This window comes from Mobula hypostoma, chromosome 5, assembly GCF_963921235.1.
Source record: "Mobula hypostoma chromosome 5, sMobHyp1.1, whole genome shotgun sequence".
NCBI lineage: Eukaryota > Metazoa > Chordata > Chondrichthyes > Myliobatiformes > Myliobatidae > Mobula > Mobula hypostoma.
The window spans coordinates 188,166,998-188,189,301 of NC_086101.1; the positions used below are offsets into that span (position 1 = coordinate 188,166,998).

The 22,304-nt window shown below is 42.7% G+C and overlaps 1 protein-coding gene across 5 annotated transcripts in view; it reads right to left on the reverse strand.

Annotated features, from left to right (window-relative positions):
• The window catches only part of htt (huntingtin), a 265,277-nt gene that overhangs the window by 163,784 nt on the left and 79,189 nt on the right, over nt 1-22,304 (reverse strand). For 4 of the 5 annotated variants that reach the window (XM_063049530.1, XM_063049527.1, XM_063049531.1 and 1 more), the window contains 2 exons: nt 21,767-21,890; nt 6,286-6,404 (listed from right to left, as the gene is read on the reverse strand). In XM_063049530.1, the coding sequence (XP_062905600.1) occupies nt 6,286-6,404; nt 21,767-21,890 (243 nt within the window). The remainder of the gene's footprint in view (nt 1-6,285; nt 6,405-21,766; nt 21,891-22,304) is intronic. The other variant, XM_063049529.1, reaches the window with a different exon arrangement.

The window sequence follows — 22,304 nt, forward strand, 5'->3', positions numbered from 1 at the left end:
GTCATTCCATCATGATTAATTTATTTATCCTCTCAACCCCATTTTTCTGCCTTCTCCCTGTAGCCTTTGACACCCTAATCGAGAACTTATCAACCTCTGTATCTACATGTTCCCAATAACTGGCCTCCACAGCCATCTGTGGCAATGAATTCCACAGATTCACCACCCTCTGGCTAAAGGAATTGCTTATCTCTGTTCTCATGGGACGACTTAGTATTTTGAGGCTGTGCCATCTAGTCCTAGATTCTCCCACAACTAGAAACATCGTCTCCACATTTACTCTATCTAATCATTCCAAGGATAAAAGCATCAATGGCAACGTTAGCTCAGTCTGTGGTGGCCAGTGCTATCATGTTTGCTGTTGTGTGCTGGGGCAGCAGGCTGAGGGTAGCAGACACCAACAGAATCAACAAACTCATTCGTAAGGCCAGTGATGTTGTGGGGATGGAACTGGACTCTCTCACGGTGGTGTCTGAAAAGAGGATGCTGTCCAAGTTGCATGCCATCTTGGTCAATGTCTCCCATCCACTACATAATGTATTGGGTGGGCACAGGAGTACATTCAGCCAGAGACTCATTCCACCGAGATGCAGCACAGAGCATCGTAGGAAGTCATTCCTGCCTGTGGCCATCAAACTTCACAACTCCTCCCTTGGAGGGTCACACACCCTGAGCCAATAGGCTGGTCCTGGACTTATTTCATAATTTACTGGCATAATTTACATGTTACTATTTAACTATTTATGGTTCTATTACTATTTATTATTTATGGTGCAACTGTAATGAAAACCAATTTCCCCCGGGATCAATGAAGTATGACTATGACTATTTTGCCCATCCTTAAATTAAGATGCTAGAGGTCAACCCACCCTCATCATGAATTTCTCTGAACGATTAGCAACATGAGAAACGAACATGAAACTGAATGAGACAGAAGACTAAGCACATGACCTTATTGAATGGCAAGCCTCGAGGGCTATTATGCCTGTTCTTGTTCCAACAACCTCGATTGAATTCCTTGCCATAGATGGCTGTGAAGTCACTGGATATATTTAAAGTGGAGGTTGATAGGTTCTTGATTGGTGAGGACATCAAAGTTTACAGGGAGAAGACAGGAAATGGGTTGAGGGGAAAAATAAATCAGATGATGGAATGGTGGAGCAGACTCGATGGACCAAATGCTCCAATTCTGCTCCCATGTCTCATGGTCTTAATGTTGACCATCACAGTTGTAATCATTTTCTGTGGTAGTCCACTGTGTAACTGTGCCTCATTATAAATAAGCTTTTCCTATTCTCCCTCCAAGAGGACCACAACCTCAATGACCCAGAGAGCTATGTTAGCTGGAGTCAGGGCTTTACGTTTTGGCTCTTGGTCAGGTCACCCTTGCCAAACGGGTCAAAGGGTAGAGGTCAGACTAAGAGTGGTCCACCGGTGTTCATGGTTCAGCTCAGGGCTAACAACCCCAATTGGTGAAACAAAATTGTTACAGAAATAGCAATGAAGAATCCTTCTACATCTGAGTGCGACAGTATTCCTGAGTCTCCAACCAGGACTTGCATGGCTGACAGTAGTGAAAACCGAAAGGAAGCTAATGACATGATGAAGGGAGCCCTGAACATCCCCATAGATGCTGCCCTAAATGCCTGTGGTGTAACGTGCAGTAAGTTTTTCGCTCTCAGTTGTACAGCTCTTAATATTTAATGAGTCGGTGCCTACTGGCGTGACATCCAATCATCAAAATATAGCCCAATTCTATGTACTCACAATTTTTGATCAAGGCAGAATTTTCTGATATTTCTATCTATAAATCAAATCTTTGTAAGCTAAACTTTGCCCAAGAGTATAAGTAAATCGGCTTCGTGCTCTCAATATCAGTACAATTCATACCTTGTGAAAACATGCATAAACCCACTCCCAACATTTACCAGTCTAATGTTTTACAGAGTCCTGTTACTACATCTTAAAGTCCAATGAGCAGTTAATAATTCATCACATTTTGGCAGATTAAAAAATACCTTATTGTGCCTCATTTATACAGAGAATCAATGCCAAACAGAAAAACAAATTAACAAAGGCAAATTTATGGAAACTCGAGCCACTATTAGCCTATTATGTTTTATTCATTTATTTAAAAAAACACATCCAACTTGTTATAAAATGGATAGTTGATAAGTTCATTACTTTCTACAGCTTAGCAGAATCGATTCTGCTACAAAATCTGTGGAAGGTTTAGATTCAAGCCTCAAGAAATTGCAGTCTGTGCAGTTGTAATAAACCCCTCAAATCTGCCTCTGTAATAAAACTATTTTGTGGGGAATGATAATGACCAAATAAAACTATCTGCACTTAGTGGCCATTTTATTAGGTACATCTACTCGTTAATGCAAATATCTAATCAGCCAATCATGTGGAAACAACTCAATGCATAAAAGCACGCAGACATAGATAAGGGGTTCAGTTGTTCAGACCATACATCAGAATGGGGAAGAAATGTAATCAAGTGACTTTGGTCATGGAATGATTGCTGGTGCCAGAAGGGGTGGTTGGAGAATCTCAGAAACTACAACTGAGTTTACAGAGAATGGTGCAAAAAAACAAAAAAAAATCCAGTGAGCAGCAGTTTTATGGAGAAAATGTCTTGTTAATGAGAGAGGTCAGAGGAGAATGGCCAGACTGGTTGAAGCTGACAGGAAGGTGACAGTAACTCAAACCACCACACTATAACAGTGGTGTGCAGAAGAGCGTCTCTGAATGCACATGTTGAATTCTGAAGTAGTTGGACTACAGCAGAAGACCAAAGCCTCTGAGTATATTCCATTATGTTCACATTCAATAATTCAAAGTGCATCACTGGTTCCTTACATGAGCCAAGATGAATCATACCGGGAAAAAAATTGCAAGTTAACAGGTTTATGAAGAACTTCAATGGAATTTACATATTCTTTTATCAGATCTGACAGCAACGATCTACAATAATAATTCAGTTAATCTGCATGTTTAGTTGGTCAAAAATAGGAACACAGGACATAAGAAATCTCATGAGAACCTACATTTTTCTGCGAATGCAGAAATATGTTTTTGAGACAGCAGGACAAGCCTGGCCTCGTGTGCATCTACCAACAGGAAAGATACTTGAATGAGTATAGAGAAAATTTACAAGTATGTTTCTGGGACTGAGTTATAGGACCTGAATTATAGGAAAATGTTGAATAGATTAGGACTCTATTCCCTAGAGCTCTAGAGAATGAGCATTGTAAGGATTTCAGCTTGTATATTGTATACAAGCTCTGATATTAAATGGAACTATTGACAGGAGATTTGATAGAGGTAAACAAAGTTATGAGGGGTGTAGATAGGGTAAAGACAGGCCATTTCCACTGAGGTTGGGTGAGACTAAAACTGGAGGTTATGGGTTAAGGATGAAAGGTGAAATGTTTAAGGGGAATATCTTCACTCAGAGGATGGCGAAAGTTTGGAATGACTACAGCGGAAGTGGTGAATATAGGTTCAATTTCAAGATAAGAGACATTTGGATAGACAGGGTTGGGAGGGCCATGGAGGGAATATGGTTCAGGTGCAGTTCTATGGACTATGCAGATTAATAGTTAGGCATGGACAAGATGAGCTGAAGGGCCTGTTATGTGCTGTAGTGCTCTATTACTATGACTCTAAAACACAAAATTTACCAGAACAAAAGAGATTGAGAGTGGCTTAGGAATTCCAGAGCCCAACGTTTCAGCTATGGAAAGGATACCCGCAAATGGAAGTGCAATTCTTTAGCGTCAGCTGTAAGATTGGAGTTCAATTCCCGCCACTGCCTGCAAGGAGTTTGGACGTTCTCCCTGTGACCACGTTGGGTTTCCTCCAGGTGCTCCAGTTTCCTCCCACATTTCAAAGATGTACGGGCTAGGGTTAGTGAGTTGTGGGCACGTTATGTTGGCATCGCAGCATGGCAATACTTGTGGGCTGCCCAGTATAATCCTCATTGATTTGAAGCAAACGCCACATTATACAGTATGTTTCGTTGCACGTGACAAATAACGCTTATTTTTCCATCTTTAATAAGCATGTATAATGTTGGGATTGAACTGCCAGAGAAAGTGATTGAGGTGAGTACAATAGCAATATTTAAGAAAACATTTAGACAGGTACATGAAAGGAAACGTTTAGAGGTAAATGGGCCAAACTCAGGCAAACAGGACGAGCTTGGATGAGTATCTTGGTCATTGTAGATAAACTGTCCAAAGGCCCTACTCTAGGACAGGGGTTCCCAACCATGGACCTCTACCATTAGTCAAGGGATCCTTAGAGCCCAGATTAGGAACCACTGCTCTTGGACTCTGGAGGAGCTGAGACAGATAGCGTGTACGCCAAGGAGAAATGCTGAACATTAACACTTTGACAGACGGAAGGAGAGTCTCATCATCAAGAGCAAATAAAAAGTTGCAGACCACACACCTAAAAGATACAAACTATTGCACATATGGGTAGAGTGTGTCCAGGCATACCCTGGAATTCACAGATATTTTCACTTTCAATAGTTAAACCATTTGCCCTAAAGTTCATTTGATAGTACGAACATTGTAAAGGTTTATACTGGAAGCAAATTTAATTAAGATAGCAACTTACATTTAAACAAGGGACAGTTTTCAAAGCTATAAATAACCCAAGTTACACTTTCTAAAATTCCTATGCAAGTCTGAATAGCAGAACGTGGATAACTTAAAAGTTGATATAAATTAGCTAGATTCACTAATGCTGTTGGAGAATATATTCACAAATTAGCAGATTTACCTCATGATGGATTTTGTCAGTTTGAGAGGTGCCCATACGAGCTACTGACATTTTCCCTCTACCTTGCACCGTTTCAGGGCTCCAGTTAATCATGCAACAAAGCACGATGACAAGTTTTTCCAAATATCATGCTGTAAATTAACCTCTGCATAAAACAGACCCCAGGTCATCTTCATTCAATCCAAAGCCCATCAGGCAACCATCAAAAGAGCCCATCTTTGTACCTGATGGTTGCATTCAGTGAGGCGGGTGCTTGTTGGAAGTTACTGTGGAGAATCCCACTCTGGAAATATTGCAGTGCTACCCAGAATCTCATTACTGATCATTGGTGAGCTTGCTAAATAATCAGATTCAGAAATATACTATATAGAAACAGGCCCTTCAGCCCAACTAGTCCATGCTGACCAAAATATCAATCAATGCTAAACCTGTTTGCCTGCCTTGGCCCATATCCTTCTGAACCCTCCGATCCACGTACCTAAACATTGCATTCAATTTTCTTTTTAGTAGCCTGATACAATTACTTTTGGCATGCAAAACAAGAATATTAAAAAAATACAGAAGTACTGTCACATGTATCTTGGTACATGTGACATGTGACAATAATAAACCAATGCCAGTCCAAATGTCTTTTAAATATTGTAATTGTACATGCTTCCTCTGGCAGTTCATTCCATATACCCACCACTCTCTTCATGAAAAACTTGCCTCTCAGAACCACTGTAAATCTTTATCCTTTCATTTAAACCTCTGTCCCCAGCCACCCCCTCCCTGGTTCATCAAGCCTCTCATAGTTTGTAGAAAGACCCATTTTCTCACCCTTTTGCCTACCAATTCATCTGTTAAATATTTATGAAATTCTCTTTTGAAGTTTACTATTAAATGCCAATCTAATGCCCTTTCAGATAGTGTACTCCAGATGACAATGCACTAAAAAAATGTCACCAAATATCTGGATCATTTGCAAGTTCAGATTTTATTTTTCTTTTGATCAATAGCCCTTTCAAATGAAAATCATTTCTCCATACCTGACCTATGAAAAGCCTTCCTAATTTCCGTACTGGAAAATTAAAATCTATACTTAAACAGCCATGCCCAAAGGGCACATCTCCAACTCCTCTAAACTTCTCCGTATGTCTCAGCATCCGTACATATTGTACAAAATTTAAGGTCATTTGAACCAAGGCAAATCAAGCTACCTCAGGAGATTCCAGGAATGCTAATCAAAGACTTGGTTTTAAGAAGCATCTGAAGAGTTGAGGGAGGGAACTCCAGAGCTTATACCCTGGACTACTGAAAGCATTGCATCAAAATATTGAATGTAAGTGTCCAGAATTCAAAGAAAGCAGCACTCCTAATGCCTTGACACCTTTTCTAAAGCTGTTTTGTCCAACATTCAGTGAAGTAGCCTCCTGCCAACAGAAGCATTTACCCCATATTTACTCTATAAAAAGCTTGCAAAAGAATTACAACATAAAGACATCTCACCTTAGCTTCAAGATCTGCTGACTCAACGCAGTCATCCTTCGACACAAAACGATCAACACTGCTGTCAGAGGACTGCCGACTGTGGCCCATGTGACTTAACAAATGAGATTTGTTTACTGCTGTAAGATTAAGAGAAATTATTTTTCTCCTCTGCTCTTAACTACAATAAAAACGTTCATCTTCATTTACTAGGTCCACTTGTGCCACTCCCTGGCTAAAGACAGCAAGAGTAGCTAGTCTGGATATGTTCTTTATAACACTTGATCTGGTCTTAAGCATATATTGCAAAATGATACTCCCAGTGCAGAGGTTAAAGAGTGTGTTTCATCGCGGGATGTGTAACAGATTTTTGATTTATTTATTGAGAGACAGTGCAGAATAGGCCCTTCCAGCCCTTCAAGCTATGCCACACAGCAATCCCCTGATTTAACCTTAGCCTAATCACAGAACAGTTTACAAAAACCAATTAACCTATACGTCTTTCGGCAGTGCGAGGAAACCAAGCAACCGGGGAAAATCCAAGCATTCCACAGGAAGGACAGTGGGAGGAAAATCCAAGCATTCCACAGGAAGGACAGTGGAGGAAAATCCAAGCATTCCACAGGAAGGACAGTGGGAGGAAACCAGAACACCCGGGGAAAATCCAAGCATTCCACAGGAAGGACAGTGGGAGGAAACCAGAGCACCCGGGGAAAATCCAAGCATTCCACAGGAAGGACAGTGGAGGAAAATCCAAGCATTCCACAGGAAGGACAGTGGAGGAAAATCCAAGCATTCCACAGGAAGGACAGTGGGAGGAAAATCCAAGCATTCCACAGGAAGGACATTGGGAGGAAAATCCAAGCATTCCACAGGAAGGACAGTGGGAGGAAAATCCAAGCATTCCTCAGGAAGGACAGTGGGAGGAAAATCCAAGCATTCCACAGGAAGGACAGTGGGAGGAAAATCTAAGCATTCCACAGGAAGGACAGTGGGAGGAAAATCCAAGCATTCCACAGGAAGGACAGTGGGAGGAAAATCCAAGCATTCCACAGGAAGGACAGTGGGAGGAAAATCCAAGCAGTCCACAGAAAGGACAGTGGGAGGAAACCAGAGCACCCGGGAAAAATCCAAGCATTCCACAGGAAGGACAGTGGGAGGAAAATCCAAGCATTCCACAGGAAAGACAGTGGGAGGAAAATCCAAGTATTCCACAGGAAGGACAGTGGAGGAAAATCCAAGCATTCCATAGGAAGGACAGTGGGAGGAAACCAGAGCACCCGGGGAAAATCCAAGCATTCCACAGGAAGGACAGTGGGAGGAAAATCTAAGCATTCCACAGGAAGGACAGTGGGAGGAAACCAGAGCACCCAGGGAAAATCCAAGCATTCCACAGGAAGGACAGTGGGAGGAAAATCTAAGCATTCCACAGGAAGGACAGTGGGAGGAAAATCCAAGCATTCCACAGGAAGGACAGTGGAGGAAAATCCAAGCATTCCACAGGAAGGACAGTGGAGGAAAATCCAAGCATTCCACAGGAAGGACAGTGGGAGGAAAATCCAAGCATTCCACAGGAAGGACAGTGGGAGGAGACCAGAGCACCTGGAGGAAATCCAAGTGTACAGGGTTTTCTTTTGTATGTTAAATTTAAAATGGCTTCTTTGTTATGTTATACTGGGGAATGCTTCTTTGTTATGCTAAATGCTGAGAAAGTCTCTAGCTAGACATTTGCTTGGGTTAATACAGATAGCAGGGTGCTATTAGCCAATGGGTATTCATGTTATCGTTTTTCTCGGGTGATAATGCTGTATCATATGACTGGGAACGGGAGTTTTTGGCGGGGAGTAGGAGGACAGACAAGGAGGACGGCGGACGTGCAAAAGGCTCCGGTCGATCACTCCGGATGGTCCCGAGCTGTGAGTCGACAGGATCTGAGCGGTCGTCAGGAATTTATTGAGCTCCAACGGTTGTGCACGAAGAACTTGGACTTTGATAAATCTGGCGCCTTTTTCTTTTCCATTACTTCTTTTTCTGTATCGAATTTATATTAATTTCATAGACTTAGTAATATCTATAAAGTGTACTTGGTAAAACGTACTGTGTGTGCTGGCTGATGATTGATGTTTGGGAGTGATTTGGGCGGCAGTGGTGCAGAAACTGACTCAGTGGGAAGCGTCCAGGCAGGTGCTGGGCAGGATTTCCCCTAGACATATACAAGCCAAGATAACTGAGCGTTACACAAGCATTCCACAGGAAGGACAGTGGGAGGAAACCAAAGCACCCGGGGAAAATCCAAGCATTCCACAGGAAGGACAGTGGGAGGAAAATCCAAGCATTCCACAGGAAGGATAATGGGAGGAGACCAGAGCACCCTGGGAAAATCCAAGCATTCCACAGGATGGACAGTGGGAGGAAACCAGGGCACCCAGAGGAAATCCAAGCATTCCACAGGAAGGACAGTGGGAGGAGACCAGAGCACCCAGAGGAAATCCAAGCATTCCACAGGAAGGACGTACTGTCTCCTTACAGATGACGTCAGAATTGAACTCTGAACTCCAACAGCCCGAGCTGTAATGCCATCGCGCTAACTGCTATGCTACAGTAGCGCCGAATGGTAAATCAAGTATTAGAAAGAAGATGTCCTTGCTTATGCTGGTATATGTTGAAGATCACATGGAACTATTCAAATCCCATGTTCTTCCTTGAATTACATCAGCAATCTTCCCCAAGGTACTCAGAGAGCTTGTCATTGAGAGGTTGATCACGGCTAGAATCAACTCCTGCCTGAATGAGGGCCTAGACCCACTGCAATTTGAATACTACCACAATAGGTCTACAGTAGAAGCAATCTTACTTGCTCTCCACTCGCTTTTCGACCATCTAGACAACAGCAACACCTACGTCAGGCTGCTGTTCGCTGATTACAACTCAGCGTTCAACACTATCATTTCTCAGGACTAAAAAACAAACTTCAAATCCTGGGCCTCTATACCTCCCTCTGCAATTGAATCCTCAGTATTATTTATTTACTTGTTATCTCAAAATTATTTATTTACTTTTTAAAATTTATTATTGGCACAATTTGTCCTCTTTTGCATATCGGATGTTTGTCAGTCTCTGTTATCTATAGTTTTCATAAACTCTGTTGTACTTCTTTTCCTGTAAATGGCTGCAATAAAATGAATCTCAAGGTAACATATGGTGACATACAGTATTTGTACTTCGATAATAAATTTACTTTAAACTTTGATTTTATTGTAATTTATAATATATTTTATGTCTTGCACTGTATTGCTGCTATAAAACAGAAAAAAATCATGACATGGGTCAGTAATAATAAACCTAATCAAATCTTCACTTGTTGCTCCCTGCAGAATCTTCCTCTGCACCAAGTGGCCTCCACAATACTTACTGAATTTCAAAGTAAAGTATTGTTTTAAAAACGCAAAAAACACAAAAAAGCCCTCTGTATTAAAAAGTCCTCTTTGGTTAGGGAGGGCCCATACATAGGCTGCCCAATTTGATTCACGAGTCCCTCCACCTCCCACAGTCTTATGACAAGGTTCTCAAAGTCTCCAATGAGGTAATGAAGCATTCAGACTTGTATACCCTAGATGATCACTCTGAATCTGTTTTGCATTTGCACATTTCCATTAACTTTTCAGAATTTTAGTCAGCTCAATAGTGTATCAAGGGCTTTCTCTGCAACAGAGGGCCAATGTCACCAGATACCAAGTTTTCCTATTTCCTGCAGCATAGAAATGGGCTCTTCGGCCCAACACATCCATGCTGAACAAGACCCCCGAGCTTCAGTATTACCCAAACTGGTTATTGCAGCTTGCTGGCAGAGGGAAAACTAGAACTAGTTTGGCCTCTCTAGTAGGTTAATTGGACTTGGTAAAATGGCTCATGTATGTGAGTGAAAGAATCTGGATGGGGGTGGGGAGGAAGCAGAAGCTGATGGAATGTGGAAAAGAATATGGGATTAGTAAAGCATTAGTTTAAATGGGTGCCTAATGAAGAACAAGGGTTCAGTGAGCTGGTTCTATGTTGCATGACATCAACCAGTGTGCTCACCTTAGGTTCAGGAGGTAAACATGGGCACCCCAACACAGTGCTGTTTATCAGGAGGTGCTGTCATTCACGCAGGGCACCAACTTAGAACAATGCAGCATATTACAGGCCCTTCGGCCCACGACGTTGTGCTTACCTTTAAACCTACTCCACGATCAACCTAACCCATCCCTCCTAAATAGCCCTCCAATTTTCTATTATCCATGTGTCTATCTAGAGTTTCTTAATTGCCCACAAATGTATCTGCCTCTACTACCCCAATCCATACACCCACCACTGTGTATAAAATACTTACATCTGACATCCCCTCCCAATGCTTTCCTCCAGTCATCTTAAAGTTATGGCCCCTCATATTAGCACTACTCCAAGGTCATGAGACCATATTAAAATTAATTAAGTTATATAGTTAGGTTGACACAAGGTACAACTGACTCATAGAACACAGAATAGTACAGCACAGTACAGGCCCTTTGGCCCACAATGTTGTGCCGACCCACAAACCCTGCCTCCCATATAAGCCCCCACCTTAAATTCCTCCATATACCTGTCTAGCAGTCTCTTAAACTTCACCAGTGTATCTGCCTCCACCACTGACTCAGGCAGTGCATTCCACGCACCAACCACTCTCTTTCCTGTAATATCCCCCTTGAACTTCCCACCCCTTACCTTAAAGCCATGTCCTCCTGTATTGAGCAGTGGTGCCCTGGGGAAGAGGCGCTGGCTATCCACTCTATCTTTTCCTCTTATTATCTTGTATACCTCTATCATGTCTCCTCTCATCCTCCTTCTCTCCAAAGAGTAAAGCCCTAGTTCTCTTAATCTCTGATCATAGTGCATACTTTCTAAACCAGGCAGCATCCTGGTAAATCTGCTCTGTACCCTTTCCAATGCTTCCACATCCTTCCTATAGTGAGGTGACCAGAACTGGACACAGTACTCCAAGTGTGGCCTAACCAGAGTTTTATAGAGCTGCATCATTACATCGCGACTCTTAAACTCTATCCCTCGACTTATGAAAGCTAACACCCCATAAGCTTTCTTAACTAACTTATCCACCTGTGAGGCAACTTTCAGGGATCTGTGGACATGTACCCCGAGATCCCTCTGCTCCTCCACACTACCAAGTATCCTGCCATTTACTTTGTACTCTGCCTTGGAGTTTGTCCTTCCAAAGTGTACCACCTCACACTTCTCCGGGTTGAACTCCATCTGCCACTTCTCAGCCCACTTCTGCATCCTATCGATGTCTCTCTGCAATCTTTGACAATCCTCTTCACTATCTACACCACCAACCTTTGTGTCGTCTGCAAACTTGCCAACCCATCCTTCTACCCCCACATCCAGGTTGTTAATAAAAATCACGAAAAGTAGAGGTCCCAGAACAGATCTTTGTGGGACACCACTAGTCACAATCCTCCAATCTGAATGTACTCCCTCCACCACCACCCTCTGCCTTCTGCAGGCAAGCCAATTCTGAATCCACCTAGCCAAACTTCCCTGGATCCCATGCCTTCTAACTTTCTGAATAAGCCTACCTGTCAAATGCCTTACTAAAATCCATATAGATCACATCCACTGCACTACCCTCATCTATATGCCTGGTCACCTCCTCAAAGAACTCTATCAGGCTTGTTAGACACGATCTGCCCTTCACAAAGCCATGCTGACTGTCCCTGATCAGACCATGATTCTCTAAATGTCCACAGATCCTAACTCTAAGAATCTTTTCCAACAGCTTTCCCACCACAGACGCAAGGTTCACTGGTCTATAATTACCCAGACTATCCCTACGACCTTTTTTGAACAAGGGGACAACATTCGCCTCCCTCCAATCCTCCGGTACCATTCCCGTGGACAACAAGGACATAAAGATCCTAGCCAGAGGCTTAGCAATCTCTTCTCTCGCCTCGTGGAGCAGCCTGGGGAATATTCCGTCAGGTCCCAGGGACTTATCTGTCCTAATGTATTTTAACAACTTCAACACCTCCTCTCCCGTAATATCAACATGCTCCAAAACATCAACCTCACTCATATTGTCCTCACCATCATCAAGTTCCCTCTCATTGGTGAATACTGAAGAGAAGTATTCATTGAGGACCTCGCTCACTTCCACAGCCTCCAGGCACATCTTCCCACCTTTATCTCTAATCGGTCCTACCTTCACTCCTGTCATCCGTTTTTTCTTCACATAATTGAAGAATGCCTTGGGGTTTTCCTTTACCCTACTCGCCAAGGCCTTCTCATGCCCCCTTCTTGCTCTTCTCAGCCCCTTCTTAAGCTCCTTTCTTGCTTCCCTATATTCCTCAATAGACCCATCTGATCCTTGCTTCCTAAACCTCATGTATGCTGCCTTCTTCCACCTGACTAGATTTTCCACCTCACTTGTCACCCATGGTTCCTTCACCCTACCATTCTTTATCTTCCTCAAGGGACAAATTTATCCCTTACATCCCGCAAGAGATCTCTAAACATCGACCACATGCCCATAGTACACTTCCCTGCAAAAACATCATCCCAATTCACACCCGCAAGTTCTAGCCTTATAGCCTCATAATTTGCCTTTCCCCAATTAAAAATTTTCCTGTCCTCTCTGATTCTATCCTTTTCCATGATAATGCTAAAGGACAGGGAGCGGTGGTCACTGTCCCCCAGATGCTCACCCACTGAGAGATCTGTGACCTGACCCGGTTCATTACCTAGTACTAGATCTAGTATGGCATTCCCCCTGGTCGGCCTGTCCACATATTGTGACAGGAATCCATCCTGGACACACTTAACAAACTCTGCCCCATCTAAACCCTTGGAATTAATCAGGTGCCAATCAATATTAGGGAAGTTAAAGTCACCCATGATAACAACCCTGTATTTTTGCACCTTTCCAAAATCTGCCTCCCAATCTGCTCCTCTGTATCTCTGCTGCTACCAGGGGGCCTATAGAATACCCCCAGTAGAGTAACTGCTCCCTTCCTGTTCCTGACTTCCACCCATATTGACTCAAAAGAGGATCCTGCTACATTACCCACCCTTTCTGTAGCTGTAATAGTATCCCTGACCAGTAATGCCACCCCTCCTCCCCTTTTTCCACCCTCTCTATCCCTTTTAAAGCACTGAAATCCAGGAATATTGAGAATCCATTCCTGCCCTGGTGCCAGCCAAGTCTCTGTAATGGCCACTACATCATAATTCCATGTATGTATCCAAGCTCTCAGTTCATCACCGTTGTTCCTGATGCTTCTTGCATTGAGGTACACACATTTCAGCTCTTCTACCTTACTGTCTTTACACCGTTTATTCTGCTTCTCTTTCCTCAAACCCTCTCTGTATTTTAGATCTGGCTTTACCCCATGCACTTCTTTCACTGCTCTATCGCTCTGGGTCCCATCCCCCTCGCAAATTAGTTTAAACCCTCCCGAACCATGCTAGCAAACCTACCTGCAAGGATGTTGCTCCTTCTTGAGTGCAGGTGCAACCCATCCAATCTGTACAGGTCCCACCTTCCCCAGAAGAGATCCCAATGATCTAAAAATCTAAAACCCTGCTCCCTGCACCAACTCCTCAGCCACGCATGCAATTGCCATCTCCTCCAATTCTTACCATCACTGTCGCGTAGCATTGGCAGCAATCCTGAGAACGTCACCCTTGAGGTCCTGTTCTTCAGCCTTCTGCCTAATTCCCGAAACTCACACTTCAGGACCTCATCCCTCTTCCTGCCTAAGTCGTTGGTCCCAACATGTATCACAACTTCTGGTTGCTTTCTCTCTCGTACCAGGATGTCGTGCACCCAGTCAGAGACATCCCGGACCCTGGCACCCAGGAGGCAACAAACCATGCGGGTGTCCTTCTCACGTCCCAAAATCTCCTGTCTGCTCCCCGACTATAGAGTCTCCAATGACAACAGCTCTCCTCTTCTCCATCCCACCCTTCTGCACCACAGGGTCAGACTCAGTGCCGGAGGCCCTGCCACCGTGGCTCACACCTGGTCGGTCGACCCCGCCAACAGTATCCAGGACGGTAAACTTATTATTCAGGGGAATGGCTACAGGGGTGCTCTGCACTACCCGTCTGCTCACCTTCGCTTTCCCCCCTCTGACTGTCACCCAACGACCTGCTTCTGACAGCCAGGTGTGACTACCTCCCTGTAGCTCTCATCTATGACTGCCTCATTCTCCCTTATGAGTCAAAGGTCATCCAGCTGCTGCTCCAGATTCCTTACACGGTCTTCCAGATGCCATTCAAGTGCCATTCTGTCTGAAAGTAAACAATCCAATTATCACCTACACTGAACACCTTCGCTCTGTCCGCCAGAGAAAGCAGGATCTCCCAGTGGGCACACATTTTAATTCCACGTCCCATTCATGATATGTCTATCCATGGCCTCCTCTACTGTCAAGATGAAGCCACACTCAGGTTGGAGGAACAACACCTTATATTCCTTCTGGGTAGCCTCCAACCTGATGGCATGAACATTGACTTCTCTAACTTACGTTAATGCCCCTCCTCCCCTTCTTATCCCATTCCTTATTTATTATTTATTCCCCCCATTCTTTCTCTCCCTTTTTTCTCTCTCTCAAAGAAGGTTCACAGATTGATTCCTGGGATGGCAGGACTTTCATATGATGAAAGACTGGATCGACTAGGCTTATACTCGCTGGAATTTAGAAGATTGAGGGGAGATCTTATTGAAACGTATAAAATCCTAAAGGGATTGGACAGGCTAGATGCAGGAAGATTGTTCCCAATGTTGGGGAAGTCCAGAACGAGGGGTCACAGTTTGAGGATAAAGGGGAAGCCTTTTAGGACCGAGATTAGGAAAAACTTCTTCACACAGAGAGTGGTGAATCTGTGGAATTCTCTGCCACAGGAAACAGTTGAGGCCAGTTCATTGGCTATATTTAAGAGGGAGTTAGATATGGCCCTTGTGGCTAAAGGGATCAGGGGTATGGAGGGAAGGCTGGTGCAGGGTTCTGAGTTGGATGATCAGCCATGATCATACTGAATGGCGGTGCAGGCTCGAAGGGCCGAAAGGCCTACTCCTGCACCTATTTTCTATGTTTCTATGTTTTTTCTCCCTCTGTCCCTCTCACTATAACTCCTTGCCCGCTCTCTATCCTCCTCTGGTGCTCCTCTCCTCCCGTCCCATGATCCTCTCCCTTCTCCAGCCTTGTATCCCTTTTGCCAATTAACTTCCCAGCTCTTAGCTCCATCCCTCCCCCTCCTGTCTTCTCCTATCATTTCGGATCTTCCCTTCCCACTTTCAAATCTCTTACTATCTCTTCTTTCAGTTAGTCCTGACAAAGGGTCTCGGCCCGAAACGTCGAATGTACCTCTTCCTAGAGATCTAGAGATGCTGCCTGGCCTGCTGCGTTCCACCAGCATTTTGTGTGTGTTGCTTGAATTTCCAGCATCTGCAGATTTCCTCGTGTTTGCATTTTTAAATCCAATTATCAAGCCAACTTTGATGTAAATAATTTTAGAAGAACAGCTTTGCCTACAGAGCAGAATCCAATTAGATCTTTGAAGGATGTTTTTTTAAACCATTTAAGACAGCTTGCACTGCCTCTGAGGATGTCCCTGGTCCTGTAAACTCAATGAAACATGCACAAATAAGAAATACAAACTGCTCCATTATTTCATTAAGGCTAGCGGATTTCAGTTGAATTTGAAATTATTTAAATCTTACATCTATCCTACACATGAGGGCGTGAAAATCTTTGCATTACAACTCCGTTGCAATTTACAGACATGTGAATTTATAAGTCTAATGGCTTGTAGAAAGAAACTGTGCCATAGCCTGTTTGTTGGTCTTGGTTTTTATGTTGCGGTAGCATTTGCCAAACAGTTTATGGTTGGAGGGGACTGGTGTCCCCGATGACCTTGAACCTGCTCACTGAGCCCTTGTTGTTCATTAGGCACCCATTTAAACTAATGCTATACTAATCTCATTTTCTTTTCCACATTCCATCAACTTCTGCTTCCTCCCCACCCCCATCCAGATTCTTTCACTCACAAACATGAGCCATTTTACCAAGTCCAATTAACCTGCTAGAGAGGCCAAACTAATTTTAGTTTTCCCTCTGCCACCAAGCTGCATTAAACAGCTTGGACAAAGTTGAGACATTACCTATCACTTCATGGACAGGAATGCAGATGAAATAAGGATAGAAAAAGACAGGGTCAACAAGAATAAAAGATTCAGCTCTAGCCCTCTCAGCATGATGTATGCTACAGTAAACATACAACTGCTCTAAATAATTTACGTATCACTGGGATACAATCTGCATGTTGCCAAAATGTCAAAACTCTAAGTTTTAAGCCATTATCACAACTTTTCACACTGAACTCTTCTAATTCAAAGATATTTGAATAGAAAGAATTTATTCAGTTTGTGAAGTCTTTTTTTGATCATTGAGTGGCTAAGAATGATTTGTGATCCTGTGCTACACGCCTGGATTTGTCTCACATCCCTAATAATTTCAATTACCAAAATTCAATTGTTTTTCCCCTTTAATTGGGTTCTTTTGGGTTTCTTGCTTTGTGGCTACCTGTAAGCAAACAAATCTCAGAGTCGTATAATTTATACATTCTTCGATAATAAATGTACTTTGAATCTTTGAATCAATAAAACTTGGTTGATGTCCACAACCTGACCTAGCAATTGCGGCAACTTAGGACAAAGCATTCAAGTACACTGAATGACTCTCAAGCATTTCAAAAACTTAAAAGGACTTACCACTAACTGTTTGGCTGAAATCCACAAATTATTTCACTCTTGCCTATTCTGAATTTCTCACTTCATTAATGCTCTTTTACACTTTAACATTTCGGTCAACCCCACTAATCAGGTTTATTTATTTATTAAGAAACAATGAAGAATTCCAGCCTTTGAGCCACACTGCCCAGCAATCCCCTGATTTAATCCTGGCCTAATCTCAGGATAATTTACAATGACCAATAAACCTACCAACCAGTACGTCTTTTGGACTGCGGGGGAAAACCGGAGTACCCGGAGGACATCCACATGGCCACTGGGAGGACGTACAAACTCTGTACAGGCAGCAGTGGGATTTGAACTCAGGTCAATGGTACTGTAAAGCAGTACTATGCTACCGTACTGCCTCAGTTTTAAAAAAACAACACACTAAGTGGATATTATTCAAATAACTTAAATCCTTACACAGGTCTTTATGGGACACGATTAGTCACACCAGTCAATCCGAGTAACTGTCACAATCCTACTTCTGTCATTTTCAGAACCATATTTGTGCCTGGACCTATATTTCCCAATTTAAGGCTAAAGCTGTCTTCTTCACATAAATCTGATTTCCCAATTTTCCATTACATCACTTCCATTGATAATGCAAGGTCTCTAACCTCATGAGCAAATAATCCTCAAACTACAGTGCCTATATAAAAAAATTCAACCTCTTTGAAGCTTTTATGTTTTATTGTTTTACAACATTGAATCACAGTGGATTTAATTTGTTTTTTTTAACACTGATCAACAGAAAAGACTCCTTCGTGTCAAAGTGAAAACAAATTTCTACAAATTGCTCTAAAATTATTGCAATTATTAAACACAAAATAATTGATTGTCTAATTACTCACCGCCTTCAAGTCAGTATTTAGTAGATGCACCTTTGGCAGTAGTTATAGCTTTGAGTCAGTGTGCATAGGTCTTACTCTGCAATTTTTCCCCATTCTTCTTTACTTCTTCTTCAGAGCTCAAGCTCTGTCAGACTGCATGGGGATCATGAGCAAACAGCCCTTTTCAAGTCCAGCCACAAATTCTCAATTGGATTGAGGTCTGGACTCTGACTTGGCCACTCTTGGACTTTAACTTTTAGCTTTGGTTTTATGCTTGGGATCATTGTCATGCTACAAAACAAGTCTTCTCCAAGTTGCAGTTCTCTTGTAGGCTGCATCAGGTTTTCTTCCAGGATTTCCCTGTATTTTGCTGCATTCGTTTTACCCTCTACCTTCACAATTCTTCCAGGGCCTGCTGCAGTGAAGCATCCCCACAGCATGATGCAGCCACCACCATGCTTCATGGTCAGGACGGTGCGTTTTTGAAGATATGTGGTGTTTGGCTTACGCCAAACATAGCATTTAGACTGATGCCAAAAAGCTGAATTTTGGTTTCACCAGACCATAGAACCTCCTTCCAGCTGACTTCAGAGTCTCCCACAGCCTTCTGGCAAACTCCAGCCAAGATTTCAGGTGAGTTTATTTTTCAACTGTGGCTTTCTCTTTGCCACTCTCCAATAAAGCTGCGACTAGTGAAGCTCCCGGGCAACTGTCACTACATATGCAGTCTCTCCCATCTCAGTCACCAAAGCTTGTAGCTCCTCCAGAATTGACATACATCTCCTGGTGGCCTCCCTCACTAGTCCCCTTCATGTACTGTCACTCAGTTTTTGGTGACAGCCTGCTCAAGGCAGATTTACAGCAGTGCCTTACTCTTTTCATTTCACGATGATTGACTTAACTGTACTCCAAGGGATATTCAGTGACTTGGAAGTTTTCTTGTATCCATCTCCTTACTTGTGCTTTTGCAATAACCTTTACAGAGAGGTGCTTGGAGCGTTCTTTTGTCTTCATGGTGTAGTTTTTGCCAGGATACCGACTCACCAGCAATTGGACCTTCCAGATACAGGTGCATTTTTACTACAATAAAGTGAAACACCTTGATCTCCATTTAATTATGTGATTTCCAAAACCCATTGGCTGCACCAATGATGATTTGGCATGTCATATTAAAAAGGGGGGGGGGGGTGAATACTTAATGCAATAAATTATTTTGGGTTTTATATTTATAATTAATTTAGATCACTTGGTAGAGATTTGTTTTCACTTAGACATGAAAGAGTCTTTCTTTTTGAGCAGTGTCCAAAAAAAGCCAAATTAAATCCACTGTGATTTAATATTGTGAAGCAATAAAACATGAAATCTTCCGGGGGGGGGGGTGAATACTTTTTGTAGGCACAGAATAATACAGCACATTACAGGCCCTTCGGCCCACAATGTTGTGCCGACCCTCAACCCCTGCCTCCCATATAACCCCCCCCACCTTAAATTCCTCCACATACCTGTCTAGTAGTCTCTTAAACTTCACTAGTGTACCTGCCTCCACCACTGACTCAGGCAGTGCATTCCACGCACCAACAATTCTGAGTAAAAAACCTTCCTCTAATATCCCCCTTGAACTTCCCATCCTTTACCTTAAGCCATGTCCTTTTGTATTGAGCAGTGGTGTTCTGGGGAAGAGGCGCTGGCTATCCACTCTATCTATTCCTCTTAATATCTTGTACACCTCTATCATGTCTCCTTTCATCCTCCTTTTCTCCAAAGAGTAAAACCCTAGCTCCCTTAATCTCTGATCATATTCCATACTCTCTAAACCAGGCAGCATCCTGGTAAATCTGCTCTGTACCCTTTCCAATGCTTCCACATCCTTCCTATAGTGAGGCGACCAGAACTGGACACAGTACTCCAAGTGTGGCCTAACCAGAGTTTTATGAGCTGCATCATTACATCGCGACTCTTAAACTCTATCTCTCGACTTATGAAAGCTAACACCCCATAAGCTTTCTTAACTACCCTATCTACCTGTGAAGCAACTTTCAGGGATCTGTGGACATGTACCCCCAGATCCCTCTGCTCCTCCACACTACCAAGTATCCTGCCATTTACTTCGTACTCTGCCTTGGAGTTTGTCCTTCCAAAGTGTACCACCTCACACTTCTCCGGGTTGAACTCCATCTGCCACTTCTCAGCCCACTTCTGCATCCTATCAATGTTTCTCTGCAATCTTCGACAATCCTCTACACTATCTACATCACCACCAACCTTTGTGTCGTCTGCAAACTTGCCAACCCACCCTTCTACCCCTACATCCAGGTGGTTAATAAAAATCGCGAGAAGTAGAGGTCCCAGAACAGATCCTTGTGGGACACCACTAGTCACAATCCTCCAATCTGAATGTATTCCCTCCACCACCACCCTCTGCCTTCTGCAGGCAAGCCAATTCTGAATCAATCTGGCCAAACTTCCCTGGATCCCATGCCTTCTAACTTTCTGAATAAGCCTACCATGTGGAACCTTGTCAAATGGCTAACATTTGTACCTTCTCCCAAATCAGTCACACCATCAATCAAATACTCGTGAGAAATCAGACAATATTCCTTTTCTTAGCAATAAGCTATCACAAAATCCCACTGCACAGTCTGAACTTCAAAAACAGCAGGAGGTGCGTCAGGTGACAATCCTTCAAATTCCATGTCAGCTGCCATCTCTCAGTTCAGTGCCAATTATATAATACTGCAGGTAGTTCTTTGCTGAAGACCCTTTCTGTATCAAGCCATGCCACTGTGCTCCTACTTGAGTTGACATGCTAATTGGGCAGAGATTTCCAAGTTCAAATCAAAGCAATTTGATAATGGCTTTTTATATAAGTTTTGCTGTAATAGATTTACTTTATCAGCAAAGGAAGAATGCTGACGTTCAAGCAAACTGCCTCTGCAAGCATTCTTTACATGTGTGAGAATTTTCTAACCAGTTCTGGCTTCATGTCTTTCGATCATAAATATTTCACTCTGTTCCATATAAACAGAAGTAGGCCATTTATCATTTGAACCCACTTTACTATTCAATAAAATTTTTTACCCCAGTGTCATTTCCCTGCACCAACTCGATATCCCTTAATTCCTTTAATAAAGGAATATGCATATGGAGCCAAGCGTCAGCAGTGGAACTCAAACTCACACCAACTAGCCAAATCTAGCATCCTAAGAATAGTCATGAAAATGCAATAATTAAAAATATGGTTTCCAATCGGTCTGATGATTTTAGAGTTATCTAGTACAAAGATGGCCATTTGATTCAAATTATCAATTCAACACAAAGGTCTTTTCTATGCCTTTGTTCATTTAATCCCATCAAAATATCTATCCATCCCTTCATACCATCTGCTATCTTGTCTCCTGTTAGTTCCTCCTTACAGAGGCAAGTTCCAATTACTAACAACTTATCCGGCAAAGATGTTTCTCTTGATTTCCCTACTAATCATGTTAGTGACTATTTTATAATTACAGTCCATGTTTCCATCTACTGATGTAAAATCATTTTTAGTCTCAGGCGACTATTTGCTCTCAAAAACAATAGCTGAATAATTCATTCAACATGGTCATAAAACAAGGAGTTAGCACATGATAAAGACATGATATTAATTGATACAAATGTTACGAAGGTTGATACAAATGTTACGAAGGTTGATTTGTAGGATCAACAATATTTAACAGAATTGGCATTTGTATAAACAGCAATGTATCATTTCAAAATGTTTAGAAGCAGTTCATGAAAGTCAACATTGAACCGTAGCACATCCCATCACCAACAATCCAAGCTACTTTAATAGGACTTGTAAACATACCTAGAGTGGAAGTACTGAAACCGTCTATTGTTACTTCTCCTGTGGTGTTTAAGGTATCCTCCTCCTCATCTTGAAGTTGGCCAATCTGCATTGCTGAATACTGGCTCTCTGCTCCATCGAGTACCTGGTTTAAACAAGGATTTTCAGTAACCATTCTCAAACCATTTGAAGGACTCATGGTGCTTTTGGCAATTTGACCCATTTTGTTTCACCCCACAAGTCTCCTTCAGAGTGTGGCCATTTGGATGAGACACCGTGTGTCTTGACATCCAAATTTCTGGAAGAATGGAATTCAGGAGTGAAAGAGTACAGGGTGTTGCCAGGACTTGAGGACCTGAGCTATAGGGAAAGGTTGCGTAGGGTAGGATTTTATTCCTTGGAGTCTATAAGACATAGGAGCAGAATTAGGCGATTCAGCCCAAGAAGTGTAGGAGAATGAGGGGAGATTTGATGAGTATGGAAGAGTAAATGCATTCATTCAGGCTTTTACCACTGAGGTTGAATGACAATAGAGCTAGAGGTTCATAGGTTAAGGGTG